The sequence below is a fragment of the Pungitius pungitius genome, chromosome 2, assembly GCF_949316345.1.
Source record: "Pungitius pungitius chromosome 2, fPunPun2.1, whole genome shotgun sequence".
Taxonomy (NCBI): Eukaryota; Metazoa; Chordata; class Actinopteri; order Perciformes; family Gasterosteidae; genus Pungitius; species Pungitius pungitius.
Genome location: NC_084901.1, coordinates 17,822,764 through 17,844,888, shown reverse-complemented (window position 1 = coordinate 17,844,888; position 22,125 = coordinate 17,822,764). Strand labels below are relative to the sequence as shown.

Here is a 22,125-nt window from a genome sequence, read left to right as displayed (position 1 = left end):
CCGAGGGGCCCTGCTACTTTGCATCTTAACCGTAAGATGAGTAGAATCTTGAATCGTTGAGTATTTTGTGGTGGGTGTTGTGTAGATCACTCTTTGTTTCAGATCATTTTCGTCTGTCCGCTCCGATCTCGCCTGCCTCTGAATGCAAAGCCATCTGTGGGAGCTGTCCGCACATATGAGTGGTCCCTGAATGAAGTACCAACCCCCTGTGCGCTTGAGCTTAAATCTGACCCCCACCCGACGTCCTTCGCAGAAGCCCCGCTCTCTGTGTTTGTGTGCCCTTTTTTTTTTTGTTCTTCCTCCCTCTGGTTTCTCAGGTCGCATTTCCCCCTGAAATTGTCTTAATTTGTCACCTGGGATGGCCTAACCTGTGATGGAGCACTGAATTCACTCGCATTAAGATCAAGAGCTGCAAGCTTGTCTCACTTTTACTGCATCACTTCTGTCATGGGTGCTAAGTTAAGTACATTTGGTTCTCTTGATTCTTTATTTTCCTTTTTAACATACCATGGCTTTAATGTGTAACTCGACATGTTGCATGCACATTGGCTCTGCATAACATTTGATCCGTAACACACAGCATACTGTTCATGACGTCGCTTTCAAACATTGCAGTAGTATTTGATTCTGGGAGGGGGGGGGGGGGGGCGCGGGCAACAACCATTCTTCTCTCTTTTCAGATTTCTCGTTCAGCTTAACTTGATACTGAGCCAGGCGACTAAACCGCTGCAGGGCGTCTGGGAGTGACTCGGTACAGCCGCTAGGATGCGCTTTTAAATCACTGAATAGCTGTGGTAAATACTGCTACGCCAGTCGCAGTCAACAATAACCGCATTGAACTTGTCATATTGACGAAGAGTGGGTTGTGTGGGGATTCTGCGGGTGGGGGCGGGGCTTAAATTGTCTGTTTTTCTATTGCAGCAGTAAACTTCAGTCTCTGTATGACCCGCAAGTCCAGCCGAATGTCAAAAGGAAAATCCACTTTGCGTTTCACCAGGGATTCTGGTATCGTGGATTCAGTCTTGTAACGATGCATTTTCGTGGGGAATGCCGGGGATTTGGGGGAAACAAGTGTCTTGTCTTCTAGTTTCAGCCTCGTGACCGAGAGAAATCCTCATGTGGTGACAGGAAAATATAGCAGCCAGGTGTCGAGTGGTTTTCTTTTCCTGGAGGAACAAACTACTTCGGTCTTTTTGTTCCTCCAGGTTTTGCTTTCTCCCCTTTAATACAGCAACAACAAAAAAGCAAAAGACTCCGGTGGTGGCACTCCTGACTCTGTCAGGACGGGGTTCAATCCCCTGCGGTGTCTTGCTTTTATGAAATGCTGTTTGGAAAACTTATTTAGCCGTTGACGGGTTCCATTTCAAATCAAAGTAATAGATTACTGAACTTGAAGACAAGACAACGTGACATTCAATGGGTTGGGTTGTAGGGCTGAGCTGTTTACACATTCCACCAAACCAGTAAGGTTGATTACGTAACATGTAGCACTGAATCAGTTGAAACTTGTTGAATGTTTACGTATGATCCACACCACTAACTATTGGATTTCTTTTCCACTTCACCAGTTTAAAACCTGTACGGCCATCAAGGCAGGGCTCTAATAAAAGTTTTAGCATTTAGAGGCCTTGGCCCGACAAATGTCAACTTTATTAAACTAAGAATGAATTGCCATTGATGTTTGCCAACTTGTACGCATCTAATAAATGGAGTGAATCAGTTAACTGTCATGGTCTTCATTTTATAAATGTGCATGAATGGGGAGACTGTAGAATCGCAGCTGTATTGCGCCAAATGTTTTGAAAACGTGTCCAATAAAAAATATATTGCACTATTAGGCCAAATGTCTTGGCAAAATGCAGTCAGATTTTCTTTTGCATAACCATAAAGCGTAATAATTAGGATGTCATTCATTTCTACAAAAGATGCTTAGTGAAACCCATTTGCATTCTTTAGGTTCACGTGAAGAAGTTTTTACAAGGGTGATGACCGGCTAAATAAAAATTATTAAATCAGTATTCACCTCAGGTCAAAATATCTTAATGCAGTTGCATTCATTAATGATTCAAATACATTTATGACTGGTGGAACTCACTTTAAATTAGTTCATGATTTATGTATTATCAATCTTTAAATTATATTTGGTTCTGTTAGATATATTGCAGGAAGAAGTAAATGTTCTGCCACCTGGTGGAGAAACCTCAAGCTGTTACCTTACTGATGAACATAAGTGTAGATATGCACGCAATTTAGAATATGTCACATGATTAAATTGATTTAATAAATCGAACATCTTTCAAAAAAAACATTTAACAAACGAAAGCATAACCGCATTTCCTTTGAAGAATTTTGATTTTTAATTTCCCAAATGAAAAAATCCCCGTTGACCCCTGAGGGACATTCAGCCGAGGACGTGCAGCAGGTCCAGCTCCAAGTATACTCTGCAGAACGAGAGGAACACGCCGAGAACCGAGGACCCGACCAGAACCCACAGAACCCGGGCGCTGAAATACAGAGGAGCCAGCCTGCAGAGGAATCAATCCCACCAATCAATCAAACCCTTACGGCGCTACGTTAAAAAGACGGTTTAATCACAATCTAAGTGTTGAGCCGATTTATAGCAACAGTAAAATCCAGCTGACCGTTGCTGTGACGACTGAGAATATCCACGAAAGTAGCGCAGGCGTCCGTACAGGTAGAGCAGGCCGCAGACTGACGACACACCTGAAACAGTGAAAGTGCACATGAAGCTTCGACTGAGGACTCAGGTGAGATGTTCGATGTCCGCTCACCTTGACTGAAGAAGACTCCGGAGGTCCACAGGACGCAGAGGAAGATCGGGAAGTACTCCGAACAGTTGGCCCTGAACACACCGCACAGTTAGGAAGGAAGGAAGGAGGGGAAGATGCGTCTTCTCTAGTGACCACCAGGGGGCGACTCCACTGGTCCTATAGAAGTCTATGAGAAAATGACTACTTCTCTCTTGATCTATTCCCTCATTGTAAGCATGGTCTCCATCTCTAGTTTCCACTCTTCTTCAGTCAAACAGACCGTAAAGCAGGTTATGATTTATGGCGGGGCTACACAATGATTGACAGGTCTCAAAGAAATAAGTAAAATATGGTTTGAAAAAAAGTAAATATATCAGATCAAAAAAATATACATTATATATATATATATAATAAAAAGTGTCGTGGAAAAGAAGCGTACAGAGGCGTATATGGTCTGGGAGTTTAGTGTTTTCTGTTACAACTTTAACCCTTTCAAAAGTGCATTATTACAGTTGTATTCAAAGGTTTAGCCCCTCTGAGGTGCATGATAATTTACTCTGTCCAGGTAGGTTTTGCAAATGTTTGGGCGCCCTTATAATTTTGTTGTTTTGAATACCTGTAACTACTCAATGCTGATTAACTGCAACCCACAATTAGTCTACTTAAGCCTTTAAGACACTCATCACAGAGTCATTTCTGTATATTATTTCTGCAAAAAGAGGCTCTAGTAAATACAAAATCAATGTTTCTTTTGGGGTGCTCACATTCATGCAACATTCAACTGTCTGTTTCTGTTATGATACAGACTTATGTATCATAACAAGGCATATGTTATTTATCAAATAAATTTGAATTTTACAATTTTAGGTGGATTTGTCTTCTGATGATCTGCGAGTTGTTTTCAAAAAAACGTTTTGTATAAAATGTGAAAAAGTTGATGGTCGGTTGAACGAAATCATCAGCTGCAGGGACTTCTATTCGGACTAAAGAGTGTAAAGACAAGCTTTGGCTTCCCTGGGTCCACAGAAACTAAAACTACATCAATTAAGTGAACGTGAATATTAATCTGCTGCAGATTTTGATGAACTTGATAAAACACAATAAATAAGACTGACTGAGCTCTGAAGATCCGATCAAACTGCGGAGGTCCGGAGGTGGCCGGAGGAGACACAGAAAACTTCCTCCTGGCGTAGATCACCTGCAGCGAGAAGTAGGCTTCACACACACACACACACACACACACATACATACATATATTAATAAATATCAACTCTTCACCCTGCAGCCGCAGAATACAAAGTTCACCTTGCAGCAAAATGCAAATCTGAACCGTAATAAACAAAACAGCTCATTGCTGACAAATGAAAGCAAAGACGAGGGTGGCAAACTGGAGGACATGAAGAAGAGTAGAATCGATTCAAATCAAGAGCAAAATATCATAATACACATATGCCTATATTTAATGGTCATTTAGAAACAGAAGCAAACTGGGCATCACACAAAGCATTTTGTATTACACATATATAAAGTGAGGACATCTAGGCGCCAGTCTAATGATCCATCAAAGTGAAGCGGCATTTCCCAGCATGCATTGTTACCTTGCTGCAGGACGCCCAGCACGGTCACAGCGGCGAGGCCGACCACCGCATCCCCCGACATCTTCACAGGTGAGACGCACACACACACACACACACACGCTCTCAGCTGGAGGCTAAAAGCCGATCTGAAACTACAGGTAACACAGAGAGAGAGAGAGAGAGAGAGAGAGAGAGAGAGAGAGAGCACACCTGGGAGGGGGGCGGGGCAGAGACGCTCCCTCGGTACAAACAGTCAAACTGGTTAACTAGTGAGCGGTTGATTTAAATACTTTTTTTAGTTAGTTTTCATATTTAAACGACTCCGGTTGGAAATAGGTGGACGATGTGCTTGAGAGAAGTTCAAAAGTATCTTAAGCTCGTTCGTCATCAGGTATTTATTACAAATAACAGAAAAATCATAAAAATTGTGAAAATCAAACACGAGCCGCAAGTACAGACAGGAGTTCAATCGCTCAGCTGAAAAGAGATGGTTCGACAGGCCTTTAATACGCCTCAGAGGTCATTGTCGTCCAATCAGAAGGACACGCCTGCACAAAAGAACTTGAGCAGGAAACGGATGCTGAAGGAATACACACGTTGACCCCCCCCCCCTACCCTCGGCGATGGTGTTCGACAGCCACGTAGAACGGATCGATCAAGACCACACGTTTCCAGTAGTGGAAGCACTCTGCTGTTGTGGAGTAGTTTCAGTCCAGAATGGAGGTCACAAAAGGAATGATAGAGGTCACAGAGGTCACAGAGGACCCCCCCCCTCCAACAACCCCTTGGTTTAAATTTAATCATCTCTGACAACACTGTCGTTTAAACTGAACATCTAGTAATATACCAATTATTTATACTAAATGACCAATGGAATGTAAGAAACTAGACGAATCAAAGTATTGTACTGAAATACTTTGAGAATCAAACTGGTGATACATTTATTTACTTTGACAGTTTAGGGAGTATATCTGCACCACCATTCAAGTACTTGAAGTACTCCAAACGGAAATTCCACTTTTGAAGTAATGAAGGTAACAAGAAAGACGTTTGAGAAGATGATTCGCATTCGACGTTGGATCAGTTGTAGATTGATTAGATCATTAAGTCCACAATAAAGAAAACAAACAACCAAATCGTTTCTAAAGAACTATATTTACATAATACTCTTGTTTTACAGAGAACCATATCAAAAGTATAAAATACTTACAAAAACGCTGCAATATATAAAAATAACATCTATCTTCTCCAGATCAATAGGAAAGGCATACATACAAAAAATATATTTATAGACATTTACACGGTCAGAAGAGCCGGGAGGCGGAGCCAGGCTGGAGGCCCCTAACATCCGAAACATTACAAATAAAATAAACACACAACTCTTTGAAGAAGTCAAAGTCAGTAGATTGATCCCCGGGTCAGAGACAAAAGGCCCGATTACGCTTCTCCAAGAAGAACCGCCAGAGGAACACTTGTTGATTTCATCGTCCCGACAGGAATTAGCGTTTAACTCTTTAAAGTCAGATTCAGGAAACAAAATCGCGACGTTTAGAATTTGGGAAGCTTGAAAGAAAACTTTTCTTGCCCTCTGGGAGTTATTTTGATATTTGGTAGAAAGCCGCCTCACATTAAGAGAAGAACAACATGCTCAACAGGTTACAGATCCAAACCGGAATTTCCTCCTTTGACACTAAAATCTACAGCAGAATGTTGAGTCACTAAGACTTTAGAAATGAGAAGAAAACATCTGGAAACCTCAGACGGGACCAGATGTGCAGTTTGATGCTCTTAATGCTCACGCACTTTAATAAAGTATCTTTAGAGATGAAAAGGGCTGGAAGGCTGGAAGCTGGTGTGAGGCGCCACTGAAGAGGAGCTCAAACAAAGTCTTCTTCACACAAAGGGACACGCGACAGTTTCTGCAGGTTTTACTGCGTTTACTTTAAACACAAAGACCTCAGAGAAGTCCTCGTGGGATTCCAAAACGCATCACTTGCTGAAATAAAGATCCGTTTGACTAGAAGGGGAATTAGATGATTCAGGCGACTGAACTGAATCCAAAAGGTCAAAGAGCAACACAGCTGGTGGTAAACAAATAATCCATAAACAAAACACACTGTGGTTTTAAATATTTCCTTCTCGTATGAAAATGAACTGACTCCGTTATCACGTCTGTTTTGTGTAAACAGAAAATAAAGACCACGGTGACACATTCGTATCTCTAAATGTAGATTTTTAAACTGAAGTGAACAGAATACTTAAATCTATAAATGTCAAAATGCCAGAATTTTAGAAATCGAATTGAGGTTATAAATCCGCAAATTTAATTTATTGTAAATGTAACAAAAAATGACGATGCATCAAATCGTAACACGATGCAATCTGTTAGCGTTAGCTCCATTGCATAGTCGTTACACAAAGCTACACAAAGTTCATAATTTAAGAACAGTGAGTATTCCAGAAAACAAGAGTTATGTTTTCAGAGATTTGGCATTGACTTTAAAAAAAAGTGGTTGCGGTGAAAATAAGTACTTTTGATTTGTAGTAAACTGAAGTAAAAGATGCAAAAACGCCGCTGTGCTTCTTTAAAGTGACACATTAAATGTGTTAAAACGGCCCGAGTGAGTTCGCTTCATCAAACCCATGACAGAGCGTCTGCTCAGTAGTAACACAACTCCTCCTTTCAGCCTCCAAAAGGAAGTGTGCAACAGTACACAAACATCAGCGTGTGCAACAGGAAGCACAAACATCTGCGGCGTGTAAAAGGAAGTACACAAACATCAGTGTGTAAAAGGAAGTACACAAACATCAGTGTGTAAAAGGAAGTACACAAACATCAGTGTGTAAAAGGAAGTACACAAACATCAGTGTTCAGATTTACACACGAGGTGGAAACTGGTTTTCTGTTAGATTTTCAAAATACGACGTAACTTTTTATGCAACATATACCTAAGTTTTGTTTAATATCTTTATTTATGTTTTATAGACTTTTAGTGGTGACTTTAAAAAAAAAAGTTTTTAAAACTCATTTTATTCACCAAAACAAGTGAAATGTATATCACGATATAGAATTAAACACGCTTTGACCTCAATAAATTTATATTAACAAAATGTTTGACCTCGTGTGCAATTCTGTAAAACCGCAATTCATCCTTAAATTGTCTGATTTTTGAATGAAGGCCGGTACCGTTCTCCTGAGGATGAAGCACATCTGGACTCCAGATGCAGGAAATTAAAACCTCTTTAAAATTGACTGGACAAATGCTTCTGGTTCATACACATACATATATGCGTACACACATATATAAGTATATATCTATCTGTGATACAACTCCACTCTGATAACAATGACAATGTGACAGTCTCTTCACGTACGGACAGCTTCACTTCTTTACCTCTTTGTTTTTTTTTTAGAGCTCAGACTTTGTTAACGGGCAGACTTCCCGTTGGGGACATTTTACTTCCAACAACGCCACACAACAGTGTTGAATTCTTTTACTTTTCTATTTTCCGTCTTTGGGGCCTCTCGGCTCAGCAGGGTTTCTCAGGTGCAGACAGGTGTGCGCGGCGAGCTAGTGGTGGCCAGCCAGCAGCTCATCCAGGTCGGCCATCCACTCCTGGGTGCTCTGACCCTTCAGCAGCGAGTCCACCAGCTCGCTCTCTCCGGCGAAGCTCCCCGACGCCACGTTGTACCCGAACGACACCTGCTGCTGCTGCTGCTGACTGGCAGTCCTGCTCACCTGGTATCCCTGGTTACACTGCAGCCCCTGGCGACCGCCGCCCTGTGGCGGCCCGAAGGCCGCCAGGTCGGCCAGGGCGGTCTGGTTCTGATTGGCCTGCTGCTGAGTCTGTTGCTGGGCGGCCATGGGTGGGCCCAGGTTCTGAAGGTTGGGCGGTGCTCTCTGCTGCTGCGCAGCTACCATGTTGGTCTGCATCATCTGGTGCGCGGCGCTCAGCCCGCCCATCGGGCGCCCGCCGGGGTTGGTGCCAAAGGGCGCGGCACCTGGGGGCATCTTCGGAATGCGCGACTGCTGCTGCTGCTGCTGCATATGGAAGGCGTTGGGGGGGAGGCCGGCGTTGCTGGAGGCCGGCTGGTTGGTCAGCTGCTGCTGCCAGGCGGCGCCCTGCATGCTGCTCTGCATGGAGCCTGGCATGCGGGCGGCAGCCAGCTGCTGCTGCTGCTGCTGCTGCTTCAACAGCGCGGCATTGGGTTGTGATTTGAGGTGCTGCTGAGCTATAAGGTTCTGCCTGTAGGCGGCGCTCATGGCGCCTAGAGGCTGGCGCTGCAGGCCGGCCTGCTGGGGCGGGTGAGATGGGTGTGACGGGTGGTTGGGGTGAAGGTTCATGTTGTTGTAAAGCACCTGCTGCACGTCCACACCTGCCCCGCCCCCTCCGCAAGACGATAGACCAATATCCCCTTGGCTCCCGGTCGGGGGCGGAGCTACGCCGCCCGTTGGCCCGCCGCCTGGACCGATGCTCATACCCATCATGCCTTGGTTCTGGGGGAACATGCGCTGGGATCCGGGGGCGGGGCCTCCCATGGAGCCGACGCTGCCCATTGGCTGAGAGGAAGCTGAAGGAGAAATGGTTTGTTAAAAGGAAGTTGTTAATTGATCATTTAAAAATCTGTAAAACAATACTTTAAATGATGTTTTCTCTGATATTTTATCATAATGAGTTAAAATCGTGTTGAATGAGTTTCTCATCAGTGAATTAAATAAAGAATCCTGAATCACTTAACTAATGAACTCAATAATCAGATAAAACAGGAGGATGAGGTAATGGATTAAAGATACTTCCTGTTATGATCTATAAATGTAAAAAGCTGTAAATAATTATTTGACCACACGTGTAACATCAGATCCCGTTAGCTGCTGCTCTCTTCCTTTAAAAACAGTATGTTGCCGGTTTGATCTCATTCCATATGTATGTTAAATGACAGATATAAAGTATATAATATTTCCACCAGGACAATCATTTATTAATTTGATGGTTAGGTTTTGGTTTATAAATAAATGTATTTTCCAGTTTTAATAGTTAAGAAAAAAATTACCATTTAATTGAGAAATATGAAGATTTGTCATTTGTATTTGTGTTATTCTGCACTAAAATAAACGCCATGAAGATAGTTTTTGGGGTTCAGAGGGTAAATAATAAAAAAACATCCACCTGTAAACTGGTTGACTGGCGGCTGAGGGAAAGGGTTCTGGTTGGCCGGTAGCCCCGGCTGGTCCTGGTACTGTGGGGGGGGTCGAGTCAGGTGTCTCTGCAGCTGCTGATCCTGCTGCCGCTGCTTCTCCTGAAAAGGTGAGCGATTAATGGTAAATGAGTGGTTAAATGAGTGATTACAGGTAAAGTGACTTAAACACACTCAATTTTGTAGTTTGGTAATATGTTGACATTAGGTAGAATGCAGTAATTACAGTAAAACAAAATAAAAACACGAGTCAGACAATCCTAATCATGTAAAACAATCCTTTAGTGGGTTGCGGTTTGAGCTCCCAGATCTGTCACCAAAAAAAGCTAAATCAATGTTTCTATTTCTATGATGCCCCACCAAGGCTACTCTGGGGCACCAGAGGTCACCTCATGATTTAAATGTGTGGTTGTCATCTGGAGCGCTGAAATGATACAACCTTTAATCCCTCTGGCTTTCAGCGTGGAAAATATTCTAAATATAGGGTGCACTTAAACTAATAGCAAATCCATTACATCGCATTTTTACGTCTTGTATTCATGGAAAACGTCATGACCTTTATACAAACACTGTAGTATTTAAAAAAAGCTTGATTTGGAGGCAAAGTGTGTACAGAAATGTAGATTTGCAAAGAATATGATCTATAAATGTAGAAAGCTGTAAATAATTATTTGACCACACGTGTAACATCAGATCCCGTTAGCTGCTGCTCTCTTCCTTTAAAACAGTATGTTGCCGGTTTGATCTCATTCCATATTTATGTTAAATGACAGATATAAAGTATATCATATTTCCACCAGGACAATCACTGGACTGGTCTAAGCCTCCATTTACCTGTTCGGCCATCAGCTGCTGCCTCTGCATGTACTGCTGCTTCTGCTGCTCCAGGATCTGCTGCTGATGCTGTTGCTGCTGTTGCTGCTGCTGCTGTTGCTGCTGCTGCTGCTGCTGCTGCTGCTGTTTCAGCGCTGCCGCCACCGCCGCCGCCGCCGCTGCCTGACTGCTCAGGTACGCTGCGTTGCCGTGGTTAGTTGACATGGCGTTGGACCCCGGCTGGGCCGCCATGCCGTTGTTTCCCGGCACCGACGTCATGGCGGTGCCGGGGCCTGGGCCGTGTGGAGGAGCCGTGTAGGAGTTCTGGTCCTAATGAGACAACACAAACATGCCTTATTTAATCATAATAGAAATATTTCAATCTTAAAATGAAAACAGCCTTCAGATAAACATAGGTGTAATCATACATTTATTTAACATCATAAGCTATCGGGTATCTTGTGCAGTGGCCAGAGGTTCGTGCGGTCCTGGCTGCTCCGTTTTCTGGCGACGGAAGCCAGCGCTTGGAGACACGCGCACTTCCACCAGTTCACACGCCACATCTCGAGAAGACGGTGTTACACCGTCTCGGCCACCGTACGTTTGTTACTAAGCTACGATGAACGCGCGAGAACATGTGACAGGTGGAGGCTTTTGATAGAGCTGCTGAGCGCAGGTGAAGGATGTGGCGGCCCAGAGCAGGTGGAGGAAAACCCGAAGGACAGACACAAGAGAAAAAAACTGGTCATGAAATCCAAAAATAAAGGAGAGAAAGCGAAAATGCTGTTCAATAAGTGGGTCCAGTTGACAATGGCTGATTCATGATTCAGCCCAAAAAATAATGTATGGCAGTAGGACAAAAGGTCTCTTTTGTTGGGACAAGCAATTTCGGTGGAGCTTTACACTCTTGCAAATTTGTTAAATATCCTTGCAAATAAATGCTTTGCTACTTGTTAAAAGCCAAATCCTTTCATGTAATGAATTTTCCACGTCATTTATATTAGCTCACACAAACACTTCATCCATTTGTTCCTGGCCCCTCTGTCAAATTTTAGAACCCATTGTGGCCCGCGAGTCAAAAGTTTGCCATCCCCTGCTATAGACCTCTCCTAGGAGGGATATCTAATGCACAACCTAAGCACTGTAAGCCAGACTATTATGCAGTTGTAGACACAACACAGGGGGTCCCTGGGCCTGATAAGGGAAGGAAAAAGGAGTTTAAAGTATAGGAGTTTCAAGTTGAGCTCAGCAAGAACAGAGCGTCCAAAGAAAACACAACCAGCAGCTATATTTAAATAAAGAGAATATGAAAGGCTGCTTTGTCACTGCACCCCCCCCTCCAGACCCCCTCCCTCGTCAACACTGCGTGTGAGCCTTAGTACCCAGCTGCCTGCCACACACACGCATGCACGCACACACAAAAGGCCTCCCTGCTGCAGACAGACTTCAACTCTGAGTCTCCATCTGAAGCCGCTGGGAGAGAAACCAGTACAACCCAGTGGGGAGCGAGCCGCATCGATGCTGTTCAGCTCAAAACAAGCCGCGTGCAACAAGCTACAAACATCTCATCCAGATTAATTGAATGCACAGCCTCAAGAGAGGGAAATCAGGTGTGGAGATGCCACCCACTTGGTGGTAAACCACTAAAGAAGAAGAAGCTGGGAGCCAAGCTGCACCACAATCAGGTGACACTCTCCAGTTCTTTAAAGTTTATGCTTCACGTGTTGAAGCTGCATTCTCTCCACTGACCACCAGGGAGGACGACTCTGGTCCTATAGAAGTCCATGAGAAAATGAACACTCCCTTGATTATGGTCTCAATAGAAAGCAAGTATTCTCCAATACAGAATAATGTTCATTTAGTAAGTTATTGTCCCTAGAGGGAGGGCCCCAAAAAAGGGTGGGGCTGCTTATAGACAAAAATGTCATGAGGTCTTATTGCTTATCATGAAAGAAATAGAGAGCTTTGGGAATGAGTCTGAAAACCTCTTCCTGTTCCCTCGTCTCAAAGTGTCTTCGGACATTAGGTGTGCTTTTAACACCAGCGTTGAGATGTCTGATATCCAATTTATAATATAATTAAATAACCAATGAAAGAATCTGATTGGCTTTTGCCTCACTTCCTTTTGGAGTTTTTTACACTCTGGATTTGAAAACACGAACATCCACCCAAAATCAAACCTCCAACGAAGCCTTCGCTGTGTCAGATCACACGCAGCCAGCAGGAGAGTCGCTGCAGTAACACACTCTCATTGTTCAGGCTCCCATCATGCATCACTCGCCACAGCCGCGTGGGAGGGAGGAACTTGTTTGTTAGATACCTCCTGAAGTCCACTAGAGAGAGATATTCATATTTAACCCTTGGAGGTCCAAACCGTGCAACTTGAAGCATGTATCTAGTCAGTTTGTTGTCACAAGAAGCCGTAGAAACGGCCATCATCAGATTGTCATTACTGTGACGGTCCTTTAGCATTAGCATTATGTATTCGATTTTTTTTCCTAAACATTTATTCTGCACTGAAGACATATTCTAATTCTTTCTACTTCTAGCACTGATGGTTCTGATTGTGGAAGACCACAGGGAAAAGAAAACACCTTGAAAATGCTTCACAGTTTAGAGGGTTAAAGTTAACAGACATCTTAAGTTCTATAGAAAAATAATTTAGTTCAAAACAGGCCTTATTCCGAATTGGGGAATGAAGGCCTCTGTGTGTGTGTGTGTGTGTCTTGTCCAGGAATGTTCCGTCGGCCCGGTTATGAAAGCGGAACAGCAGCCTTCTGATCAGTCCATGCAGCTACTGTGACATTAGCTCCCATGCTAAAGTTAGCACCGATGCAAAAGTTAAAGCTCAACCTTTAAAATTGCACGTCGCCTTTAGTCATATAACGCGTTCGACATCATTGTACCATTGACATTTTTCTGACCTTCATATATATTGTTTTGTCAACAGAACTATTTTGATAATCAATACATTTTTTGCACAAAGTATACATTTAAATAGATTAAAGTGGGATTTTGAGAATCGAGTAATCTAGAAAGTGATCCGCTGATTAATCGATGATGAAACTGTCGACTTCCTCTAAAGAACATCAGCAGAAGGTCCTCAGAGCTCTCTGGGTTCAGGAGGCTCGGTTCTTACCTGCGTGTGCGGTATGTGCTGACGGAAGTTCACGCTGTTCTTCTGTTTGATCTGCTGCTGCCTGAGCAGCGTCAGCAGTGCCGCCTTGCCCTGGATCTGGCTGTTGGGGGGTCGCGGGGGCCCTGGCCCCGCCTCAAAGTGCGACAGAGGTTTTGTGTTGTTGTAGTTCAGCATAGCAGCCGAGGTCTGGGACCCCGGCGCCGGCGGGTGGCCGATGGGCGGCCCCGGCGTCGGGTGACCCATCATGTTGGGGTGTCCGGCGGGCCCCTGCATGTAGCTGCCGGCCCCCGCCTTGGGGGGGCCTTTGTTAGGCTGACCGGGCATCAGCAACTGCTTCTGTGAGCTGGGGTTAAAGTCCTGCGGGTAGAGGGAGGGGCTGGTGGGCTTATCCATACCAAAAGCGCCCCCTAGTGGGCTCTGGGAGGCGTTGGACATCTGGGGCCAAGAGGGGGGGTGGACGTGGGGCCCCTGGCTGTGGAACTTGGCCCCTGGCTGCGGCTGTTTGTGCTGCATCTGACCGTGAAGGTGCTGGGCTCGCTGCTGCTGGGCGGCCAGCTGCTGGAGCTGCTGAGCGGGGGACAGGTCTTTAGGGACCGGGGGGCCCGCGGGTAGATGGTGGTTGGGGGGAGGCTGATGCTGCCGAGACGGAGGGGCCGTCTGGGACAGGGGCAGAGCCGGGGACGAGGCGGAGGACGAGGCGACGGGGGAGCTGGTGGGGTGAGGCGGAGGAGGCCCGGAGGAGGCGGACCTGACGTGGGGGGAGCCGGTGCGCGAGTCCTGCTCGAAAGCCACAGACGACGGGGAGAACTCAGTCTTCACGCTGACCAGATCTGGAAGAAGCAAACCCTGGGAGGACTGGCCGCCTCCTCCTCCTCCACCACCACCACCACCTGCCCCACCCGGCAACAGTGAGTCTTTGCGGTCCTCCTCGAAGCCGTCGTTGAGGATGTCCTGGATGTCCTCGTAGGCCACGGAGCAGTTCAACTCCTCCATCAGCTCCGTCCACTCCTGCTCGTTAAGGTTGAGGTCAGGGAACAGGCTGTTGCTGCCTCCTCCCGACGGAGGCATGATGGGCAGGATGTCGTCGGGCTCCTGCTTCATCTCCTTGCGGTGGAAGTCCGTTTCTGCAGACTCCCCGGCCGTCACGTGGGTCCCGTTGGAGTTCAGGGCGTCGCTGAGGCCCAGCTTGGAGTCCAGCGGGGAGCCGTTGTCCAGGCAGGCTTTCTTGTTGGGGGGGAAGCCGTCGCTGAAGCCATTGACCTGATCCCGGCCGATGGGCGAGCTGGCGTTCTCCAGCTTCCTCTTCACCGTCTCCTGCAGCTGAGGAACAAACAGACGAGGATTCAGAACGACCGGGTCTTTTGTAACGCAGGTAACCCACTGCAGTTTCAGACAAAATGTTTTGATTATCATGTAATAGGCAAGAAAATATTTTTATGCAAAAGACTTGGTAAATATTCAACAATTTCCCTTTAACTGAAACACTATTGCTTTGTGTTTCTAGACTACTTTGTGTAGTTATCACACAGGAGACAATTTCAAAAACACCAACTGTTTGCCAAATAATTTACTTCAATAGACTAAAAAAAAATATATGGATGGATCTGATCAATTGATTCAAGCGGAACTTCAGTGTCTTCATTCAGACACTCATGAAAGGAGTTTCTTACGGGTTATAACAGAACCTCTCTATACGTCAGTGTGATGAAGGGTGCAGAACTAAGAGTTTCTGATATCAGAGTCAGCTGCAGGCGATGTTACGTAACGCGGGTAACAAAGAGCCTCCTCAGAGCAGCGGCGGATCGCTGCTACAGCTCACAATCTGAAGGGAACATTTGGAGCGGTCAGCTGATCCTCCACATGTTGATATCAAAGGGTTTTCCTTTGTTTGGGGTGGGGGCATAAATCCTTGCAAGCTGTCGAGTGGTTGGTTCGTGTACAAACACGTGGAGTCGACCGTAAACGTGGGGGAAACTGATGAAATTATTCGGAAATTATATCCTAAAAGAAGACTGACTTCTTACTCTGAGTCACATTGAAAATCTTGCAAATATACCGTTTACTTTCACCAGATTCTTTAAATAGTTAAACTCTGAGCTCTTTGGTAAATTAGGACATCCTGATTAATTCACCTGAAATCAACTGTCATGTGGCCGTAAATCAGAGAGACTTTGAACTGCACTTCAGGAAGTGAACAGAGCAGAAACAGTCTGTTAGAACGTTAAATAATTCAATCTTTACGACACGTAGATTCCATGTTTTTACTAAAAATGGTAAAATGTGTCTCTCTCCCCGTCCCCCTCCCTCCCCCCTCTCAGTGTGTTTTTGTCAAGTCAGCAGCGGGCGTCTAAAGTGTTTTAAGTAAAACATGCCGACTACAGGGGAACGGTTTCTATAACATTTGACAAATTCAATCTGAGCAGCTAATAAATATATGTAGGGAATACAAGTGATAATAATTCAGATAAAGTGGACTACAAGGAAGGAAGGAATGATGGAATAATGACAGAAAACTGTTGACTGTTTCTTAAACCTGAAACACTGGTCTGACTCCTTGTCACCACGGTTACGGCACTGGTGTTGGTGGGGCGGCCCATCTAACATGGGTCAAGGAGGTTACAAAACAGCAGTGCAGAGGCATTCTGGGAATTTGAGTCCCTGTAATCTGTAGACGGCTTCACGACTCACTAATAAAACCATTATGACTACTACTAATCATCCTAGGTTAATAACTAATGATACTTCTACTACTATACTGCACTGCTAACTGATGATACTACTGTTACTACCCAAGCTAACAATGGGCACCTCCCCCCCCCCCCCGTTCTAATGGTAGGGAGAGCACTGGGGGGGAAATGTAAAATACATCATCAATATTATATCTTTGAGATCTGACTGCTGCTCAAATAAAAAATTAAGTTTAAAAAAAGATGATCTGGACTGGATTTCACAATTATTCAATAGTAGGGCAAAAACTGGGGCCCCATATTAATTCTAAACTATATTTTAACATTGTATGGAATGCAGCACATGCTGTTTCTCTATGCAAAGGATGTAGCTAGCTATTGTAAACCAATGTTTTTTTCTCCTCTCAATCAAACCTGATCAAATAAAATGTTCTGCGCATTCTTGCATCACATGCACACACTGCATCAGGGCTATTGAAGCCACACTAGTGACCAGGTAAATTACCCCAAAATGTCCAGTTCCTTTTTATTCAAGATGAAGACAAATAAATAGATAAAACAATTAATGAATAGGGACACAAGTTGCTGGACTGATTCATGGTAATGGTTAGTGTCTCTTTTAAAAGTGATTAAACATAATTCAGAGAGGCGAAGTGACAAACCCACTAAAACCGATGGGAGTCTGTTTCGAATAATCCGAACAATAAGATAACTGTCTGCAGAATGCTGACTGAAGCCCCAGGGAGTCTGCTCAGAAGATACTGAAAGTCTGTTATGGCTGAAACAACAAGGTCTGCATATTTAGCACAACACAGATAGACAAAAGGCTTCTAAATATCTTTAGTGACTCACACTGAAGGTTCTGTCTCTCGCCACAAGAATCTAAAACATCCAGCCCTGATACGTCAGCTGCTCGCGCTTCCATTGCATTCTTTCCTACAACGCAATCGTTGTTATATATCTGAATCATTGGTAATTATTTGACTTTACTGTGTGGTTATTTTTATTTCTATGGGCTTGTAAACACAGTAGAAGGAGTCTCCTCATATAATCACTATATAATATACTATAACATGGGTAGATGAAATCCAGCATTCTGATTGGTTGAGAGCGGGTGAGCGATTATGTACAGTTGCTGTTAACATTGACCCCAGCGTTCCATATCACTGCGCACTCAAAGTAACAGGCTAGATTTTGCAGGACCCTTTGTTGACATTTTAGCTTTTAGCTCGGTGGCGATCGCCGGAAACGCCACAAACGATCATTTGGAGGCAATGAGAGCTTCCGCAAGCGGACAATTAAGGTGGACGTCATGAGCGATGTGAATGAATGACATGGTGCCGGGCCCAATGCTGTTTACATGCACGTACGGGGACTATTATTCTAGATGAAATGTGATAACAAAACGTTTGGTGGCTACAACTATTTTGTTCTGAAAAAGGCATACATTTATAATTTCCCTGGTAACCATGTTATAAAAGCAATAAGGTACTTGAGGCAGTACCTTAGCTTCAATAATGTAACAGTTCGAGGGTTACGGAACCTAACTACACCCTCGAACTGTTACATTAATGGACGATAGAGTACAGCCTCAAGTTCCCGATTGCTTTAATATATAACAATGATTATTATATAATTATAGATGCTTTGTTTGCTCCATACTGTGTTGTAATGACATGTTTGCAGCTATGCAACCTTAGATGTACAGCTACTAGTTATTGTTATCTCAAAAGATTCATGTCTTGTCAAAACATTTGTGAATCATTTATTTTACATAAGTATGTGTTGCGTTTGTGCAAAAGGCAATCAGTCTCAAATATATTGATAAATTACATATTCCATCAACATTTTTTATAATGACTATATATAATAAATGGATCCCTAGCTAATCCAGCAACTTAACAACTAGTGATTAAGGTTTATAAATAAATACATATAAATCGATAATATTACCATTGATGTTGTCTTTTTAACATTAATCTAAACACTATTTTCATAAGCCGACGTATTAACATCAGCAGAGTGACGTCACTACCCAGAGGAGCCAATCACAGCCCGGCAGAGGCGAGTGTGGAGCATGATCTCGACATAGAGCAGAGCAAGGCGTTTCCTGACTGTGTTGTTATTCCAACACACAAACAGTGATGAGTCAGCTGGGGGGGGGGGGGGGGGGGGGGGGTTCTGTTGGTACTGAGTCACCTCACAGGGCTCTCGTCAGCCTCCGTCGGCACGGAGCGCTCTGAAGGAGACAAAGGGTGGAGTACTTCTGGTATCAGTTCAGACTATAAATACTACACAACACCCACATAGAGATGGCCAAATGTTACACAAGACACACTGAAATGGTCAAATACTATACACTAAACTTTTAGCATTTAAAGTAACCAGATGTCAGAATCGTATCAGACTTCAAAAAAAAATGTTCTAAAAGAACCCAAAACCTACTCAATTGTCACATTTGAAGAGACATCAATTCAGGGCTCAAAAGTAAGAGTAAGAGTGCATTCTGACAACCACCACCCTCAACTGTGAGAATAATAATTAGTTATATTAAGTGGGCTTCTCTAGAAAGGGACTAGAGCCTTTAACCAAGAATGGACAAACTCCTGAGTATTACTATTATTAAATGAAACGAGAAAGAACAAATCGTTCTTAACAGACGTACCAATTCACGTCTGAAATGAAGTCGCCATGGTATAATAAAACTGATGAAAACAGTAAAAATGAGCTGAAACAAGTGGTATTATTAACAAATATAATCACTGTATGCAAATGAGAAAAATAACTTGGAAGTCATTTATTTAAGAGTGATATTTAGCTTCCAGTTGACACCACATTTAAGAGACTTAAACAGAATGGTGTGCCACTGAAGTGAAGATATTGCAGAGTTTTTTTTTATTACAAATGTCACAGATGTAAATTACAGCTTGAGAAAAGAATCAATAACTGGGATTTACTCATTCACTGTGAGCACTTTTCTGCAGAGACAACTACTGAAATCAGTAGAATCTACTTTGTTGTTATCCAAAAGGTTCTCTCACACACACAAGTTCTCAACAGATTCTTAAATTCACTTGCAGCCGCAGGATTTTATTATCTAATCTCAGCAACAAAACAAGATTCCTTCAGATGCCACCCAATAAATGTTTTGGATTATCAAGCCAACAGTGCACTTATCTCTCTGGATAAATGTATGAAAATATATTGAATAAAAGTACTATGAGGCAAAACCTAATGTTATTCTGTTTGAGTTGTACACAACAAAATGTAAACATAAATCATTCATAATCGAAAAATGTCATTCATTTAGCTGATGCCTTTATCTAAAAATACTTTTAATAAGTGCATTTCAAAGAAAGGATAACGCAGAAAAACAAGAAAGTGTAATTTCATCAAATATGATCGATAAGAGCGATTATAAATAATTTGTTTTGTGGAACTAATTTGGACTAAAATATAAATGTAATCTTAAGTTATTGTTTGCTGTGAGTATTCACACTTTATTGGATTTGTCAGGAGGGAGTACTGTTGAGTGTCCAAGATACTGCATTGTAATCTATTGAATAAACACCACGTGAGACCTTCAAAACGCTCAATTACAGTGAATCCATTCATCTCCAGCGGGCATGGGTTCACCAGTTGCACCATGTCACACACCACTGATATCCGTCCTCATAGAGCAGAGTCCCTGGACCACCACCATCATCATGCAAAACGTGTTATAGTATTGTTCCTAGAGTCACACTGACACTTGCAATTAAAGCAATTTCGTGAATATCTTATTTAAACTGAGTACCTACTGATTGCCCCGACAGCTGTCTCTCTCGGGAGGTGTATTAATGCACCACCAGCTCGTGGTGGTGTGTTTATGCTCCACCGTCCGGTCCGTGCTCGCTCGCTCGCTCACTCACTCACCGCGATCAGGGTGCTGCTCCGACTCTGCTCCGCCGTGGTCCCTCCGCTCTCCACGAGCTCTGCAACAACACCGCCGCCTGCACCACCACCGCCGCCTGCACCACCCGTAACTCTCGGTCCGGCCTGGTCGCCGCTGGGCTGCGGCTGCCGGTGCTTGTTGGACCGCTTGGCCTTGGCCTGCAAGCAGCGCTGGTGCAGGGCGAAGGTCTGCTGCCTCTCCAGCTCCAGCCGCTCCAGCGTCGCGTTCTCGTAGCGACTCTCGCAGCTGTTGTGATGCTGCCGGAAGAGCTCGATCCTCCGGCGGAGCCTCTCCATCACCGCGCTGTGTCGCGGTGTAACAAAATCCGCCATCATCAATATAAAATAGGTTGTAGAAGTAGGTTTAAAAAAGAAAAAAAGAAGGAAAAAAGAAAACTCCGACTCAGGTTTCGTCCATAAAATGCTGAATTATTCGGCTCCTACTCTGGGCGTCTATACACCCCCCTGCACCCCCTCTGCCTTTACAAAGACTCCTGAGCTGGCTCCATGGAGGCGACCTTTGTCTTGCTAATGGCCTTCAGTCACAGCCAGACTCACTGCTGAAGACACTAACTGAGGTTTATGTGTGCGACACCACCTCCAGACTTTACTCTATGTATGTACATTGATGCTTGGTTAAATGAATGCGTAAAGAAACAGATCTGGTGTCTTGTTAGAGCGACATTACGCCCGAGTTTAACCCAAAATCGCGTGAAAAAAACTGATTAATCTCTGCGGTATAAAAAAATCAACACAAAGCCCGCTACTATAAGTGGATAATAAAAATGACACTCCTTTTATTTTTGAATAAATGAAAAAGTGTGCTCGCACGCCATCAAACTAACTGCCGTTGAGCTAAGTTAGCAACATTCCTCCACTTAAAAAAAATCAAAGTTGGAGCGTCGAGAATTCCTTTAAAAACTATCATAAATTTGATGTTTTTGGGGTTACTTGGCGTCGGCCTCTAACTCACACATTCACGTGTTTGTTTACGATAACGCAGTCCTCCGTGGGAGCATCATAAGGGTCTCTACCTTGACCAAAACTTTTCTTATTTTTGCTCGAGTATTAAAAAGTAGTTAGCTTGGTTAGCGGGGACAGGACGAGCTAGTTAGCGGGCTAGCGCTGCTTGCTAACAACTTCACAAACTTGGCAGCGATCGATCAGCCAGTAAACAGATTGTGTTTATCCAACACGTTACGTGAAAATAAGCGAAAATACTTTCCAGATGATTTAATCTTATTTAAATTCACTTACTGTTAAAGCGTTGCCGTTCCGCTCCTTCCTACAGCATCTGTCTAGCAAACAGCTGATCCTCCGCCTCCTTGTAGCTGTTAGCCGCTAGCTGCTAACACTATGCTTTACGGGTTAGACGGGCTACCGTTAGCTCGACGAGGAGGCTAAGTGGCTAGCCCGAAACGTCTAAATAAAGCATAGTTATTTATATTAAATTCTCCCGAGGTTCCTGGTGCGGATATTCCTTCCCACCTGGCCGAGACGGAGTCGGGATATGTTTGGTTTTTGATTGGTTTTCTCTAGTTAAAACGGGCTTACGCTGCCCCTCCAGTGCTGCTTCTATTGTTTTCCAGCGGACAGGCAAGGCTACTCCGCCATCTTGGAAACTTTCTATTTTTTCCAACAGCGACAGGAGGAATGTCTTTGCTTCCGCCTTGCGGATGATTGACATGACAGCCAGCCAATGGAGAACGAGGAAAACTTTGTAGGATACACAGGGAATCATGTGTTACAACACTTTGATTCCCTGAAACTTAATTAAAATATTTTCTATATATATATAAGTTTCAAGTATTGACGTTTGACTGAATAAATCTGTATAGTATTCAAGTATAACATTACTGTCTTTAAATAACCTTACAATAAGATACTCCTATTATGTATTTGTACCAAGTATTTGCTGCTTTTCATAGTTTTATAAAAAAAAAAAAAAAAATTAAAGAATCAACTAACCAGATCACTAACATATCAACGAAAATACATTACAAAATCG

At 43.7% G+C, this 22,125-nt stretch overlaps 2 protein-coding genes across 3 annotated transcripts; both read right to left on the bottom strand.

The window, feature by feature from the left end:
- Positions 1-2,377: 2,377 nt before the first annotated feature.
- Positions 2,378-4,451, bottom strand: ltc4s (leukotriene C4 synthase). The gene is made up of 5 exons (XM_037461677.2): positions 4,370-4,451; positions 3,887-3,986; positions 2,793-2,863; positions 2,643-2,724; positions 2,378-2,525 (listed from the first exon to the last, which is right to left on the bottom strand). The coding sequence occupies exons 1-5, from the start codon at positions 4,428-4,430 to the stop codon at positions 2,402-2,404; spliced, it is 438 nt and encodes a 145-aa protein (XP_037317574.2). The 5' UTR covers positions 4,431-4,451; the 3' UTR covers positions 2,378-2,401.
- Positions 4,452-5,484: 1,033 nt separating this feature from the next.
- On the bottom strand, positions 5,485-21,734 carry maml1 (mastermind-like transcriptional coactivator 1). 2 transcript variants are annotated; one of them, XM_062560523.1, is made up of 6 exons: positions 21,375-21,734; positions 20,100-20,421; positions 13,498-14,817; positions 10,380-10,688; positions 9,518-9,647; positions 5,485-8,921 (listed from the first exon to the last, which is right to left on the bottom strand). In XM_062560523.1, the coding sequence occupies exons 2-6, from the start codon at positions 20,412-20,414 to the stop codon at positions 7,921-7,923; spliced, it is 3,075 nt and encodes a 1,024-aa protein (XP_062416507.1). In that variant the 5' UTR covers positions 20,415-20,421; positions 21,375-21,734; the 3' UTR covers positions 5,485-7,920. The 2 variants fall into 2 exon arrangements, with proteins under 2 accessions (XP_062416507.1, XP_037317846.2); XM_037461949.2 differs by having other exon boundaries at positions 20,100-21,734.
- Positions 21,735-22,125: the final 391 nt, after the last annotated feature.